Source organism: Bos mutus, chromosome 17 (genome assembly GCF_027580195.1).
Source record: "Bos mutus isolate GX-2022 chromosome 17, NWIPB_WYAK_1.1, whole genome shotgun sequence".
Classification (NCBI taxonomy): domain Eukaryota; kingdom Metazoa; phylum Chordata; class Mammalia; order Artiodactyla; family Bovidae; genus Bos; species Bos mutus.
The window spans coordinates 9,276,075-9,291,970 of NC_091633.1; the positions used below are offsets into that span (position 1 = coordinate 9,276,075).

The 15,896-nt window shown below is 45.2% G+C and overlaps 1 protein-coding gene across 8 annotated transcripts in view; it reads right to left on the minus strand.

Annotated features, from left to right (window-relative positions):
- Window positions 1-15,896, minus strand: part of GIT2 (GIT ArfGAP 2) — a 42,661-nt gene that overhangs the window by 3,372 nt on the left and 23,393 nt on the right. For 2 of the 8 annotated variants that reach the window (XM_070385998.1, XM_070385997.1), the window contains exons 13-19: window positions 15,515-15,657; window positions 13,391-13,540; window positions 9,409-9,657; window positions 7,701-7,790; window positions 3,487-3,569; window positions 2,694-2,882; window positions 357-420 (exon numbers count right to left, since the gene is read on the minus strand). In XM_070385998.1, the coding sequence (XP_070242099.1) occupies window positions 357-420; window positions 2,694-2,882; window positions 3,487-3,569; window positions 7,701-7,790; window positions 9,409-9,657; window positions 13,391-13,540; window positions 15,515-15,657 (968 nt within the window). Of the gene's footprint in view, window positions 1-356; window positions 421-2,693; window positions 2,883-3,486; window positions 3,570-7,700; window positions 7,791-9,408; window positions 9,658-10,577; window positions 11,041-13,390; window positions 13,541-15,514; window positions 15,658-15,896 lie in introns of those variants that run through there. The other 6 variants (XM_070386002.1, XM_070386001.1, XM_070385999.1 and 3 more) reach the window with 5 other exon arrangements.

A 15,896-nucleotide genomic window follows, 5' to 3' on the forward strand; every position in this document is an offset into this window, starting at 1 on the left:
AAGTTTGGCAACCCGCAGTGTAGGGGATTCTGGGGGCTCTGACTCAAAGTTCAGAGTGCACGCAGTATATTTAGCAGTATGCATTTACTAGTGCTATTCTGAAGCAGCATTCGAAAAATTATTTACACAGGTGAAATATTCCAGATAAAGTTTTTTTTCTATTAATGCTTTGCCTTGCAGCATTTGGCTCATACATTCTTGTCTTATTAAACCCAAACCAATAGCTCTATATGGCTGTTTGCATATTTAAAACTCTCTGTGCTACAAAAAAAGATGAATATAATGTAAAGGTCATCAAGAAATTTCTTGGAGCTCATTGAAAAGAATCCAAACCAAGTTAGCAGGGAGTGACTTACTTTGGGGAATAACGCTGCCATTTCTGTAACAGCCACATGTATCCTCTCTGAGCAGGGAATATAACTGCAAGAATATTGAAAAGGTTATTCAAAGACAGCAAAAATAATTCAGAGACAGAGAACACTCCCGTAATAAAGGGGCTGAGGCCACAGCCAGCCTGCTGTGGATCCCACACCAACACAAGGCACTCGGGGATAAAGCCGGGGCCCCCATCCTTCAAAGTTGATTCCATTATATAAAACCAGCCTCCAGGTATGAATGCAGGCGACGTACATAACAGCCTGGTGGAACCACAGAACACTGAGATCACAACATACACTGAATGGATTTGTACATCTTGAAAAAAAAAAAAACTTCCCAGATTGTACCAAGCACCATATTGCGATCTTTGAAGCCAGGAAACAGCCCCAGGACACACATTTATATTCTTGACAACCATCAAAGAAAGAAACATAACGTAAGCATGTTTTTTTGGTCATTTGCAATACGAGCGGGGCACTTCCGAGCTGGGTGAGATGGGAAGTGAAGCGTGTTGCTCGGCAGTGGGAGAGCGCCAGGGGAGGGGTTTACCATGTTATCGAGGGACCCTAACAGACCATACATGGGAAGGTGGGAAACGTTTTGCTTCATGTAATAAGGGAATAAAGGGGCCTGCTGTCCAGGCCGCGGTGCTGAGCAGAGGTACTGCACATCTATAGCGTGTGAGGCAGGAGGGGCATGTGACGAACAGGATGTCCCGGGGAAGGAGAGATGAACAGTTATATGATTGTCATGGAAGGAGGCTGAGAAATCGTGTAGGTTCCTCTTTTTCTCTGAGGCTCCTCCAGCCATCCACCCATGAAGACTAATTCTGCTCTGGTAATAAACACTGCCCGCTCCCCTCCTGGTGAGGGGGAAATGACGCCACTGGGAGAAGTCTGAGCTGTACAGCAAAACGAAAAGGGTGGAAAATGGGGAGGTGAACGTGACGCTGCCAGGGACACAGAGACTGCAAGAGACACCGGCCCATCTTTCTGTGGAAGGGAGCACAGAGGAAAAAGGAGGGCAGTGCTGTGCTCCTCAAACAACTTCTGTTTGTGCAAAGGCATAAAGAGAACTTCTTCACGGAAGCACTAAACTTTGCTGTCGGTTAGTCGCTGAGTTGCTTCTGACTCTTGCGACCCTATGGACTGTAAGCCCGCCAGGCTCCTCCGTCCATGGGATTCACCAGGCAAGAACACTGGAGTGGGCTGCCATTTCCTCCTCCAGGGGATCTTCCCAACCCAGGGATCGAACTCACATCTGGATTCTTTACCACTGGGCCACCTGGGAAGGCCAAATTTTGCTGACCTACTGAAAAAAATGAGGTTTTCCTGGATTTTGATCAAATTCTGCTGCTTTCACAAATTCAGTGGGATGATGTTAAACGTGTCTGGAGCAGGCCGGCCGCCACCTGAAACTAGGGTCAACTCTCAACTGCTAATAACCTACCCAAGAGGAGAGGGGCGGGTGATAACAGGGGCCGGGCCCTTCTCTGCAGCTGCAAAGAACTCTGCGGGATGCCGTTCTGCCCAGACTGAGCAGGTTTTTCTTTCAGGAGCAGAGAATGATTTGGGGTGATGATTAGACCCACTTTTATTTGTAAACCACTTGCTTCCTAGACGTGCACATGCACATGTGAGGGAGCTGGGTAAGAAATCAGGTTCATTTCAGGAAATCTATGGCACACACTCCTCCCCAGCTAGGCAGAGCGGCCGGGAGAATCTGTTGCCAGTTTTGAGGCAGCTTCTTTCACCTCAAGAACTAGGAATGTCACCACCCCAAAGATGCTGTAATTCTATCTCTAGATGCAGTTTTATTCTGAGCATTTCGTGAGAAAATGAAAGATTAAAAATACCATATAAAACAGGTGAGACGAATGGAGAGAGTAGCATGGAAGCATATACACTACCATATATAAAACAGATAGCCAGTGGAAATTTGCTGTAGGACTCAGGGAACTCAAACGGGGCTCTGTGACCCCCTGGAGGGATGGTAAAGAGTGGGAGGTGGGAGGAAGGTTCAAGAAGGAGGAGACATATACATCTAAAGCTAATTCATGTTCATGTGTGGCAGAAAGGAAACCGATATTGTAAAGCAATTATCCTTAAATTAAAAATAAATTTTTTAAAAAGAAAAAAAAGTACCGTAGAAAACAAACAAAAAACCCCCAAATTTACATATTTGTTTTTAAATGTCTTAAGTAAACCTGAAACTTCCGACCTTCTGATGTCAGCATGTTAAAACCCAGTCCCGTCTGTAACCAGAGCGGCAGCATCTCTCCCAGAGCGCCAGGCGGGATTCTCAAGCCCCCTTACCTGTCATGTTTATTTTCTTGGGCTGCCCTTAGGAGCTCCTGTATGTTTTTGGTGATCTGCTCTGTCTTCCGGATGACGTCTTCGGTGCTGGGGAGGATGGGGCTAGGGGCCACATGGGGCTCTGCCGTGTCTGGGCCTGAGCTGTCACTCTGCCACACCGAGCTCCTCTGCCTTCCTTTCCTGCTTGACCTGTGAGCGTTAAAGAAGTGGTTAAACGTGACAGGTGCTGATGGGCGGTCTCTCTGCTTCTAGGAGCCGCGGTGTGTGCATCTGCTGGAGGCACGAGCGGGCTGCTACTGTGGTTTCCTTTATCCTGTCTGGCAGGAGACTCGGGGTAAGGCTCGTTGAGCAGCAGCAGCCACTGCTCACGAGGAGGCGGCTTCATTCTACCATGAGGCTGAATGGGATGGCCCTCATAGGAAGGCTAATGATGGGGAAAGGGAGGGGGCAAACAGAATGGGGAGCGTGTGTGGTTATCAAGTCATTTGAATCAAGGCAATTCTTGGGACAGAGATGCAGGGTATAACCTAACATTGACTTGAAGTGAAGGACTGACTTTAAGCATAATACAGAGACTCAGAGATGAGTCTAACCTGCTGGTAAAAGGAAAAAGGGCCCCTGGGACAATCAGGTGAGATGAGAAAAGGTGTGAACTGTGAACTTATGTCTCGGTATCTGAGGACCTTAAGGGTCTGAGAACAGAGAAGCAGGTGGAGGTGGTAAAGGGCGTGACCAAGCTGTTAGGTTTCTGGTTAAAGAGCCCAGCCCCGAGGCCTTCTTCCTGCACAAGTACCCCATGTCATCCAGGTCCCTGTCGTTGGGAGTGTTGTCGTAGTCACTCTCAGGTGTGCTATTCTGCTTCTCCAGCCGGGATGCCTACAAGAGGAAACGTGATCCCATTAGCTGAGAGCACCAGATGCTTCCTGAGTGCCCTCCCAGGAATCCTTACCTGTCAGGCCACATGGCCTTCATGCCCTAGACTTCATCTGGGACAGGGGCCAATGCTCTATTAAAAATTTAGTAACAGGGAATTCCCTGGTGGTTCAGTGGTTAGGACTTGGTGTTTTCACTGCCCAGGGCCTGGGTTTGATCCCTGGTTGGGGAATTATGACCCCACAAGCTATGTTCAAGGCCAAAAAAAAAAGTTTTAATTAAAAAAAAATTTTTTAGTAACTGATGAACAGTGGATCCAGAAATGCTTTCTTTCCTATTCTACCCCATCTTCATCTTCACTCCTTAGCTGCTCTGCACCCAGATCCCTGATACAAATTAACAGAGACACGCAAGGCAACACTCACGTTTAGCTAAGAAGTATGGAGTTTAACCATAATATAAAGAGACCCATTTAAGAAGCAAACATGCCATATCATAGATTGGATTGTCAGTGCTGGGAGCTGCTTGCAGATTAGCTGGTCTAATACCAGATGGGAAAAGAAAGGGCCAAAAGAGCCGGGGGTCACCCCTAAGGCCAAAAAGTCAGCAGAAAACCTGGACCAAAACCTGGAGCCTCCGTCTCCTGCTGCCTGCGATGCCCCAGCTCGGGGTTCTGAGATCCACCACTGCTCTCAATCTGGCCCTCCAAGAACCACCCTTAGAGACGGCTTCTGTGAGCCACAAGAGGAAGCCAGACATCACTCATTCATTGCCACACATTGTTTGTGGGCCAAAATGGATCAAGCCGGTGTGACAACTGGTTTCCAAACATTTTCATCAGTCTCCCCAAACATCTATCCCTTAAAACATAAAGATACAGCGTAAAATAAAAGGGATGCAGGAACCCTTGAACTGTTTTGAGCAATGGCAGCACCACTAAGTACAGGGCCTTCAGGGTGGGGTGGGGGAGTACTACATTTAGAGGGGACCACATTCCTTTGAAGGGAACTGTGTTAGTTCTGGAGTATTTAATACAGAGGATTTCCTCTCATTATTTATCCACAGTGCTTGAGAATTTCTTCATTTGAATAGAAATCTGTGGAAGCCGATTTAAAACCTAGGTTGATTACCAATTGCAAAAGACAAACATGAGCTATTTCTAGTTCTATACCCTGAATTTAATCCAAGTGAATCAAAACATGTGACTAAGGAATTTTATTGCAGCTGTAGTAAGAGATAGCTGCAAATTCAGAATTTCTTCATGTGTAAATTCAGAGCCCTGTTTTAAACACATGGAGTCCCTGTAGCTTCACTCATAAGAATGGTTCCCTTAGACTAAGTCAGTTAAGAAAGCCTCCCTAAAGTTTAATTATTTGGTCCTTACTGATCATGCTGCTTGGCCTTCTGAAGGCCTATGTGAGCAGGCAGGCAGGCAGCCCCTATTCTGCTTCTCTAGAAGCAGAATACTATTAGGACTTGGTGCTTTCACTGCCCAGGGCCTGGGTTTGTTCCCTGGTTGGGGAATTATGACCTCACAAGCTATGGGTAAGGCCAAAAAAAGTTTTTTTAATTAAGAAAAAATTTTTAGTAACTGGTAAACAGTGGATCCAGAAATGGTTTATTTCCTTCTCTATCAGAATATGTGTTGCCTGCTAGCCTCTCTCTGATCTCTCCCAGGTAGAACGCTCTTTCTGTGTGTGCGCTGAGGTCTTTCGCGTCTCCCTTAGATGCTCTATTTGGTTCCAGCCACTTAACACAAGACACTTGCGATGGGCTTCTAAAGAGTCTGTGCTTGAGTTCATCTGGCAAGTGATTGAAAGTGTTGGCTGGCAGCTGCACAGACAGTCCGCAGAGCTAAGTTCTGTAAAAACTACAACATTCAAGATCCCGCTGTTTCGATCTCCTACCAGCAAGCAGCGCTGCTTCACTTACTGCCTCTGATCTGGCTTCATGAGCCAATCAGTGAGTTAGTGGCTACTGGCTGTCTAGATGAAAGACCAAAGCAGGCACTATATCCCAGGAAGGGAACAGTGAAACCAGGCTCTTCCAGAGATATTTCAAAAAAACAAAACAAAACCAAGACAAAACAAAACCAAAAAACAAACAAACTCCTCTTACCTTTCACAGTGCATGTTTGAATAATCTTTAAATTCCTTTTCCTTTAGTTTTTATATATACATACACACAAAGATGACTGTGTGCTTCCGTGTGTGTACACATATATAGAGCATAAAATAGAATGTGAAACACTTGCATTTAAATAAGGATTGAGAAATTTGTCCAGAGTAGTTCCAGTGAAAAAGCTAGAAAACAGAATTAAGCCCAGAAAAATCCCATCTATTTACAATGGATCTTTTTGCCTTCCTTGATGTAAATTTGACAATTACAAATCAAATGTATCACCCATGATCAAAAGTACCAAGTTTAATTGAAGCATGTTACAAGAGTAATGACTCATCTATCTGATTAAAGTACTCAGGAAATGCTTCTTGAATACAGATAACAATGTACAGCAATAACCACCCAGGAAATCGGTTACTTACATTAAATCCTTCATTGTTGTCAACAAAAGCATATTTTGGGCTTTCAAATTAATCAGTGTTAATTTTAAGGAGATTACTGTCAACATGCGGAACTCAGGTCTATTAGTTAAAAGTGCTGCTCTCTTAAAGCTGTTAATAGAAAAGTTACCTTATAGTTGGTGCTGGTTCAGTTTATTTAAGAGAGTGGTAGCTTTCTCTGAATACAGATGTGCCAATAAAAACCTAAACTCATGACGCAGCTGTCAGGAGCAACTGGGATCACCAGTGTAAATGACGTGTATAAATCACTGTCTCAGCAAGCAGTCCTGGCAATAATTCTCAAAACTACCAAAAATTTAAAAAAAAACACAAACTTTCACAGCGGACAAAAAGGTTTACCTGACTCTTAGCAACATTTCAAGAAAGATATCATTTCTGTTTAGCTGCCCCGGGATGGAACCTGGGTCTCCTACATTGCAGGTAGAGTCTTTAGCACTCAGCCACCAGGAAAGTCCTTAAGTGAAATACTCTAGTAAAACCAGTGCAGTTCGACCTCAGAACTGCTCAGAGGATAGCAGCATACACACGCCAAGAGGCTTCCTTTCAATAGGTTACCTCAAACATGCAGAAAAGAGCCCCTGAAGGGCCACAATGAGCTGTGAGGCACTGGGAAATCCCTCCTGAGTGGGAAAGAAGATTCTCCGTAGTTCCAGCCAAACGCGGAGGGAATAGACAAAGGCCTGTGCAAATCCCCCCTGGTCTGTAAAGGTGGTCCCTCACCCACAGCCTCCCTCCCTCCTTTCACTTTAGGGACACCATCCTTCCAGTAAAAGGCGCGAGAGCCAGGACCTGAACACAGGTTTTCAAAGCCTGTGCTCTTCTATGACTTTCCCAGTTTGCTGTCATGTACTCTTCATGCATCAAGGCATTTTTTAAACTGACAGGGCCTTTGGGAGCAGGGGTGTCACCTAACTTCCTAGGACTCTTTAATTGACTTTCTGAAAGGCAGGGTGTGGATGAAGTGCTTAATACTTGCTGCCTGGCTACTCTAAAGGGAGCTTACCTGAATCACATGCTGTTACTGGGAATGTAAATTATACACTGGCAAGTTGGACTTGACCAACTAAGAGTGAACAGCTTTGTACTAACAGCTACCTACACCTCCAATCCGGATGTGGAATGCAGGGACTGCAAAACCTGGGTCTGTCAAGTCAGGTGCTGACATAACACGTCAAGACGTTGAAAAAAAAAAAAAAGAAACACGGTGACTCAGCGTTTCTGTTAGTCCTAATAACACTCTCAACAAAATTGCACAGATTTGCCATATTATGTTTAACCAGCAGCCAGCTAATTTTCTGATTATTTAAAAAGACAGAACGTTCAGAATCAACGTTACAGGGCGAACTGTGGACTGTGTTAAATGTCACGTGAGACTGAGCGATGTGGAGTGAGCTAGAGGGAGGCCCTCTCCCGCAGACATGAGTGCGGGTGTGCGTGCGAGGCCTCATGCAGGACAGAAGGTGGTTAGTGGAGGAGGGAGGGCCAGGAGAAGCACCAAGCGCCCAGGAGCAAGGCCCCTCCTCCAGAGAGCAGACCATTCAGTGTACTTAACCCTTCGGGTGCTCTCGTCCCTCGACCAGGACAGTGTTGAGGGGAAGGAAGGCAGAGATGAAGAGGAGGTCACAAACGCACTCCTCCCGATCTGGAAGGGGAAAAAGAGACACACTCGGGAAAACACAAAACAAGCATGAAACCCCACCACCCACCCTGGCTTCACCTGGGTTCCCAGTTAAAAGACTCCTAAGGAGCAACTCACTACATGGGATCAGTGCTGAAACGCCCACGCTAGCCAACGACAGATCCCCAGAGATGTTTAATCCCTCAGTGAAATAAATGCCTCTCGGAAATTACTTGGAATCTGTAAGGCTACTTTTCCATGAGGGAAAAGACAGTACCTAGCATAATCTGTCAATTGTGCCAATGGTTTCTTTTTTTTTTTTTTTAATAGTCTTAAACAAGTATTTGTTTTTTAATCACGACAGATGATATGAAATGAAAATCTATACAAATGATTTAAAGTTGGTTTATGTATATCAGATACAGTACAGATATGGAACTTTTAAAATAAGACATTTTTACATTTTAAATGTTTTTAAAATCAAAAAGTACACTGTGAAAATGAACAAAGTGGCTTTTCCTAAATTTTGTTCTCAGTTATACAAAAATAAGATTCTTAGTTCAATGGCATTCCCATTACACCAAATGTGTTGAATCAATTGTTTTAGAATGTTTAGCCCAAACAACTTTAAAAGCTGAAGCAGCAGATTCCCAATTACAATATAACAACACTGTAATTTTATCACACTAAACCTTGACAAAATTGAATAGGGTATAATTTCCAAGGCCATATTCTTTACTATTGACTCTGAGAACTTTTTTGGAAATTCCTATAAAAGTGGACTGAAGAGCAACTGACGTTCAAAAAGAAAGTATTACTCTCTGAAAAAATAAAATCACGTAGGTTCAAAATGCAGACAACATTTTGTCAAAACATAGGTTTTTAAAATAAATTAATCCAAAAGATATAAAATTTGAAAACCTCACAACACAATACTTCTTCCATGGGAAAAGCAAGAGTGTTAGCAGCCTGTTACAGAATACCATCTTTGGAACATAAAGCAGGTAAAGTTGATACAGGAGTTTTTACATCTCGTTCTCATGAAATGAAAAAACAACACTTTTTCCCCACAAGGGAGGAGGAGGAGGCAGCAGCTAAGCCGGCACACTGACCACAGGTGCAGGGCTGCCGAGGCCCACAGGCTTCCGACCAGGCCTGCACCCCCAGGCCACAGACGCCGCCCGCTCCACTCGGAGAAGTGGAGAAGGCACTCTGAATTCCAAGGGCTCTGCTGCATAAGTGGGCATGTGCCCGCCTACCTGGAAGAAGATGGTACTTTCTTCCAGTGGTAACCTTTATAAATTTTTGGTTTTGGATATGGGGAAGGAAGTTCATAACCAAAAAAGTTCCAACAGTGGCCACCCGGGAAATATACTATGGATATGGGGCAGAAAAAGGGGGAGAGAGGGCCGAGCAAGAGCCAGAATCCCCAGAGCTGCTGGGACACCTTCGGCCACGGGCCCTGACGGCTTGTGGGAACACCACAAGCACCTGTCGACATCCTAATACAGCAAACACAAGGACGGTTCTCGTAGCCCAATTTGGCAAAGCGGAGACTGGGGATCTGCAAGCTGAGAAGAGGGAAGGCAGGGGTCAGGCTGGACAGAGAGTAAAGAGTGGAAGCGCTGGTGGTGGTACTTACGTGCGCCGGGAAAGGCTGGAGTCTCGTCCTGCTCTCTTCGGGATGGTTCACTTCTCCCATTGGGAGATAGGGTTTCTGACCCGATCCTGTCTCGTACATGGACATGGGCCTACTGCCCCGGGCAGACGGACGTCGCTTTAAGGAAGAGTGGTTGGAAGTGTCTGTGTACTCAGAACCAGTTTGCACCTGATATATATTGGTTGTGGCCTGTTTCCTGAGGTTCGAATTTTCACTCTGGAGTGTTTGAAGCTGAAAGACATGTTTGGCAGTGGGACTGTGTTTTTCTATAGCAAGCAGAAAAAGCAAACACCAAGTAAACGCATACGACTACCAGCTTTAACAATAACAACAGTAACAGCTTGCTGAGCTGAAAGTCAAAGGCAACCACAAACACAAACTCTTTCTTCTAGAATGAGTGAAATGCAATCAACTCACTTAATCACTTAAGCAAATGAAATCAATTCTGACTGTGGAAAAGTTGCAGTTTGGACTTTTTAAAAGCAAAATATCTCAAGGCTTAAAGACTGGTCATGGTGGCCCTGGAAAATGTCTGCAGGCAGGCTGTTTCTAAGGCTATTTCAAGCAAGAGCTTGAGATCATTAAGACATCACTTAGGTAAGGCTGTTTCAAGCAAGAGCTTGAGATCATTAAGACATCACTTTGGTAACCTGCTTTTCAGATGAGCCCCTGAGCAATTTAGAAATGCCAAAAATGTCAGCAGACACCATGGAAGCAGCACAAAGATAACTTAGAGTTCTTTGCAAAGCAAGAAAGACAGTGAAATCCAGTTTACGGAAAAAAAAAAAAAATCAGATGAGCTATTGCTGCCCAAAAAGCCAACAGGAAAAATTAAGATCAACAAGTTTTTATTATATAATATATTCTTTGAAATTCCAAACAACTGAGTATTTTTTTTTTTCCTTAAAGAGAGGGAACCGGATCATGGTAAATTTGCTCTATAAACATATCATGAAGAGAACCGGAGGCCTACTGAACTATCAACATCTTCATCTGAACGCTCCACTGGCGCGCGCCGCCCTCTGGTGATCAGTCATCTTTCAGCCAGGGCCGGAAGACCTGGCCTCGCTCTCCTTTGGCTCTGTCACCCAGAAATGCGACCGTGATGGTGTCAGCTTTAAACACGCTAAGCTGCCTGGCACCACCCCATTTTAGTTAGAGGCTGGCACCTGGAGGCCCTGAATGCTCTTCCCATTGCTCACATGCAGGCTGCTTCATGGTGCTGGATGAATTAGAGTTACAGGGATCGGCAAGGAATTGGGTTCCTCTTTAGCCATCTGGCATGTTAGACACAAGTAACTGAGTCCAGGCTGTACAACGTCCTTCCCCTCTGGTGCTCCTCCATCCTCCAGGGCATTTTATAAGCTGGGTGTGGTATGAGTTCAGCTGTCTACTCCTTGAGAGAAAGCAAAAATCTGACCAAATTCCCCACCGGGGCCAAGGCTCAAGTCCACAAGCAACTGTGTCTGCACCAGAAGATCATTACTTTTTTCCAATAGCCAACCCATTCAGTGTTAGGAGTTACTTTCAATTTCTATTTAGAAAGCACCGCTCTGTGACAAATACACCAATAGTGGCTGCTCCTCTTCGTTAATTAGCATCTTTTCCAAGCAACTGTTAAATGTGAAAGATCAGACACAAATCATGCTACTTTGTTGACTACTGTATTAAAAAACTTTACCTGAATTTGAAATAAAATCAATGTTTCTTCACTGAATAAACGAGTTCCATATACTTTATATCAGTAGTGCCAAACGCCTGTGAAAGTCTGACTTACTGACTTTGCCACAGAAATACCCTTGTTTTCTATTTTCTCGAAGCATGACCCTTGAGAAATGAGAGGATGCTTCTACACCTGTGCTTCAGGCCATAACTTGTATCTGCAACTCCCTTTCCAAGGATAGAATGGCTGCAAAGTAATAAGCACCTACTGAAAAGTGCTACATTCCAGGAGACAGACAGGCATAACGTGCCTGTCAAAACTACTTACTAGGGAACCCATGTTCTAAAGTGAAATAAATGGTCGAGGGCCAGACAGTGAGGAACATAACTGACACACGGCCCTCAGTGAAGGACGGGGGGATCTGGTCATGTGCTTATCTATGTGGAAACCTCCTAGAAGACTTTAGACAAGGTCTTGAAATCTGAAACTTTATCTTCACACTTTTCACTCTAGAACATCCAGTCTGGATCTCACCTGAATGTGCGAGATCTCAGCTGGTCTCAACTTTAAAAAGTTTTAGTACTCTGAATTTAGCGAGATGTCCTTGGATAAACCTGAATGATGCTTATCTTAATAAGAACCAGGCCATACTTTTTCTGTTTGGAAGGAGTACAACAGGAAATGAAAAGTTACAGATAACAGTTTCAGAAATCAAGAGCATTTTCTAAGAATCAAGGAGATAATCCACGAATGATGACAAATAATTCCACTCAACATTTCTTAAAGAAGCTCGAGACATTTGCTTTCAGAGATTCGAAGTTATCTCTGGTGATTTCTACAAATACTAAAAGGAGCATAACAGAATAAAAATGGTAATGCTTAGCAGACTGATTTGCAGTGGCAAAGTCAGCTTGTTTCAGAAAATGTCACCCCAAATCCATGTTTTAGTTCAACTAATGAGACAAACTATAATTCACTAAACAAAAGACATTTCAGAGAAGAGAGAAGTGCAAGCCCTGTACATTATGGCAAAAGGGCACTTGGTCTGTCTTGTTCATGGCTGCACACCAGCCTTAGACAGGGCCAGGGTGGCAGAGAACAAATGTCTGATTAAAATCTGATTGATCTTCAGGTATTCTTATCCCCTTCTATTACAGGTATTGAAGCCATCTATGTCAAAATGTCTCCAAAAAATGATCTAGACTCAAAAAGAGTCCTGGACCAAGCCCCAGGTGAGGGTGCACTGCCGTGTCCTTTCCTGACAAGCAGAGGCACACGGGCCCCTTAGTTCTTCAGCCTTCCCTCAGGAAGCACCGCTGAAAAGGGCCCAGCCACAAACAAGGTGCGCTGTGTCCTCTGGTGGTGGTAACGATTCTGAAGCATTACTCTTCAAGTGACAGTAGGAAGATGCAGATACATACTTTGTTTTGTTTCTGGTTAAGGGAAGCGTGCGTGCATCTCGTTTTGTAGAGCACTGAATGGTGGGAGCAGTGCCGACAAAGTCTAGGGCAGAATTTAGAATTTTTCTACTTCCTCCTCTTAGCATTCTTATAAAGAATGACACACATAATCCTCTCTTAAACATTTTCTTTGCTACCGTCAGCCACACGCTTTTTAGAGATCAATATATTCATGTATTTCTGACTCTCTCAAAAGGTGGCAAACAAGCAAATGCTGAGCAAATGGGATTGTCTCTCACCAGCATACAGTTCTCGCTTGTACACATGAAAGGTTTTCTTATACTGAGTATCTATTCTGCGACTCTGAGGACATCATAAATTAGTGGTAGGAGCTGGCGAACAGCGCAGTGGGACTGTGAGACTAGGCTGCCAGGCCGGGGGTGGGTAACAATAAACAAGAGTGAACAGGGACAGCAGCCCGTGTGTGGCATGGGGTGGGCTCTGAAATGCTGGTGAACACACACCCTGTTCCGGGCTTTCGTCTGCTCTGTCTCATGGTGTGATTAAAATAAGCAGTAAACAGTAAGAATCACATCCATGGAGCTGTGTCTAGCTTCCCAGGAAACACAGGATCCTTGCAAGGGTTTCTACAACTGATATGAACACTTACTTAATAGGTTATGATGTTCTCCTACCTGGGAAACTTAAACTGGATTTATATCTAATCAAAGCTACTTCGTTGAAAATATCCATAATACATACTGCTTCCAAAGAGACAGCTTGGCCCAGAGATTTTCAGGTCTGTTTTTCTTCCCTCTGATCACAAGCATCATGCCTGGGATTCTTCCTTATATACTATGGGGTTAAAGAGCAACCATCCTGGCATTTATTGACATGTTACCTTTTTCTGCATAATTCTCAGCTCGTCACTCAAGTTGTTATTCACCTTCATTAGCTGTTGTATCTTGGCCTCAGAAGCCACTAGAGCGTTTTTGACCTCCAAAAATTCCTGCACAGTGACTGGTCCATCTGATAAATCTGAATCTAGGCTCTAAAAATAAATTGGGGAAAACGTTCACAATCTGAGACGATGATAACATTCAAGACTAACAGCTCAAGAATTTCAAATTCTGACTGTGCCAGCTGGATCGCAAAGTTAATCAAACCAAATCAAGGCTTCTGAGAGGAATACAAAAATAAAACAGAAAGGTAGGGCTCCTATAATAGATGAAAAATTTTCAAGTCAGTATTTTCTGGCAATCAGACAGTGGGGCCACAAATCTACTCTAACATTGACTCTGTATACCTATCTCATCTGCCTTTCTCTTGTTTATTTTTCTTTTTGATTCATTATTTCACTCATTCTGACAGATTTTTACTAAGCACCAGGCAGTGTTCTAGGGGCTTAGGTTACATAAGAAAAGAAAATAGAAAAAGTTTCCTGCTTCCATGGTGTTTACATCCCAACTGAGTGAGAGAGGGAAAAAATAATAATAACTACATAGTATAGGGGAATGTGATAAGTGCTATGGAGGAGGAGTGAGGGGCTGGGGAGCTGAAAGACGGGTGGGGGTGGGTGCATTTTAACTAGACAGCTGGGTCGGGGGACATGAACAACAGCCTGCAGGAGGGGAGGTCACTAGTCTGGTGGACGTCTGGAGGACAGCGTTCCAGCCTGCGGTAGGACTCAGCTAGAGGGCGTGGGTATGCAAGGCCCAGAGGAGGGGGAGGCCGGCCAGTGCAGGGACCCTGTCGTGCAGGGTCCAGTCATGACCCGCCTTCATTCGACTGAACCCAGCACTTCTGGGGAGACTGGCAGAGACGTTTCAGATGGGACGGCTGACTCTTGCTGTCCCCTCCATGTTCCCTGCATCTGCCGGTGGCACCACTGACCCGCACAGCTGTTTAAGCTGGAAAACTCCGGACACAACTCGGGTAAATCTACCTTCCCACTTCCAGTGTCTAACTTGTCACCAAGCCCTGACTTTCCTGTCTTCCTGTTTGTCCATTCTCAAGTGTTGGCTGAGCCCCTGTGGGCCAGGTCTGGGATATTCAGCGGTAGGCGGGCCAGCCAGGCCCCTGCTGCCCTGGCCTTGGGCTCACCCTCTGTTACAGTGACTTTTTTTTTCCATCCAGACCCTCCCAGCTGAAGAGGCCCTGAGGTGAGCTGTGTCAGCTCTTGTTTGGACCTTGTCGGCACCTCCCTGCCTGGGTTCCTTTCCTCCGCTCCTGACCCACCAGAACGGTCCTCCCCAAACAGAGGACCCAACAAGGTGGACATGGTCTTCCTGCCCTGCCTAAAAGCTTCCTGGGCTCTGCGCTGCCAGCCGAGGTCTCGGCTCTTCAGTCTGGGGTCACATTCCTGCACGGTGTGACCCCTGCCCTCTGCCACAGCTCAGACTCCCTCTCCTTTCAGGCCGCCTCTCCACGTGACCAGACATCCCCCAGGTGCCCGTCTCACCTCCGCTCAGTCTGACCCCTCCCCGCCTCTCCACGTGCCCACGTCCTGGGCCTTCCAGCCTCCCTTGACACTCCCCGTCAGCGACAGGCTGTGTCTGCGTGGGCAGACAGGCTGTGGCCTGCCCCCACGCCTCCGCTCCTGTCTGTATTTATGACCCTCAAACCGCGGTTCCCTCTCCTTTTGGTGAGGACGGCCTCACAGAGGAAAGAGACCAGGCATCATTTAGGAGAGTATTATCCAGAGAAGTTTGGGTAACTACCCAACAAAAGTAAACATTTGTTGAAAGAATAAAACCCACCCGTCTCTCCTCACAGGTTTTATAAAGTCAATACTGCAGCCGGGCTGTGAGTCAGCAACTGACTCAGGGGCGAGGGACCCCCTATTTTAAAACTATTTACCTTGTTGACCTTTGCTTGGGCCAAACTAGTAGAAAACCCAACTTTACCTCCAGAGCACCTTTCCCAGGCCTAGCCCTCAAATGCTTTACAAATCAGGCAAATTTTTAGGAGGAAAGATCTGAAAAAGAACATAAGCTCACTTTCTGTGTGCAATGCACCACCTTACCTTTTGCCTGTGGGCCTTGCTTGCAGTGGCTTCCGGATCCGTGTCTTCGTCTGACGCCACACTGTCGTAGTCTGGCTGGTCATTGTCCTGACTCTCAACACTGTGCTGGTTACTAATTGTTTTCAGTATCAGTTCCACATTGTCTGTCAACAGAAGCAAATAACTTTACTTCAGGCTTGAAAAGAACTTCTTTTTTCCTAAAAGAAAAATGAGCCATTTAAAAGCCTGGAAGAAAAATGACAGAAATAGCAAGGTTCTATTCACCCCAAAAAGGGATAACAGAGCACGTTATCAACTAGACAGAGTCTACGGAAAACTAGAGAGAGAGAGTAAAGCAACCATCTGAGATGCCTGCCAAAATGGGCACAAATTAGATGGCTAG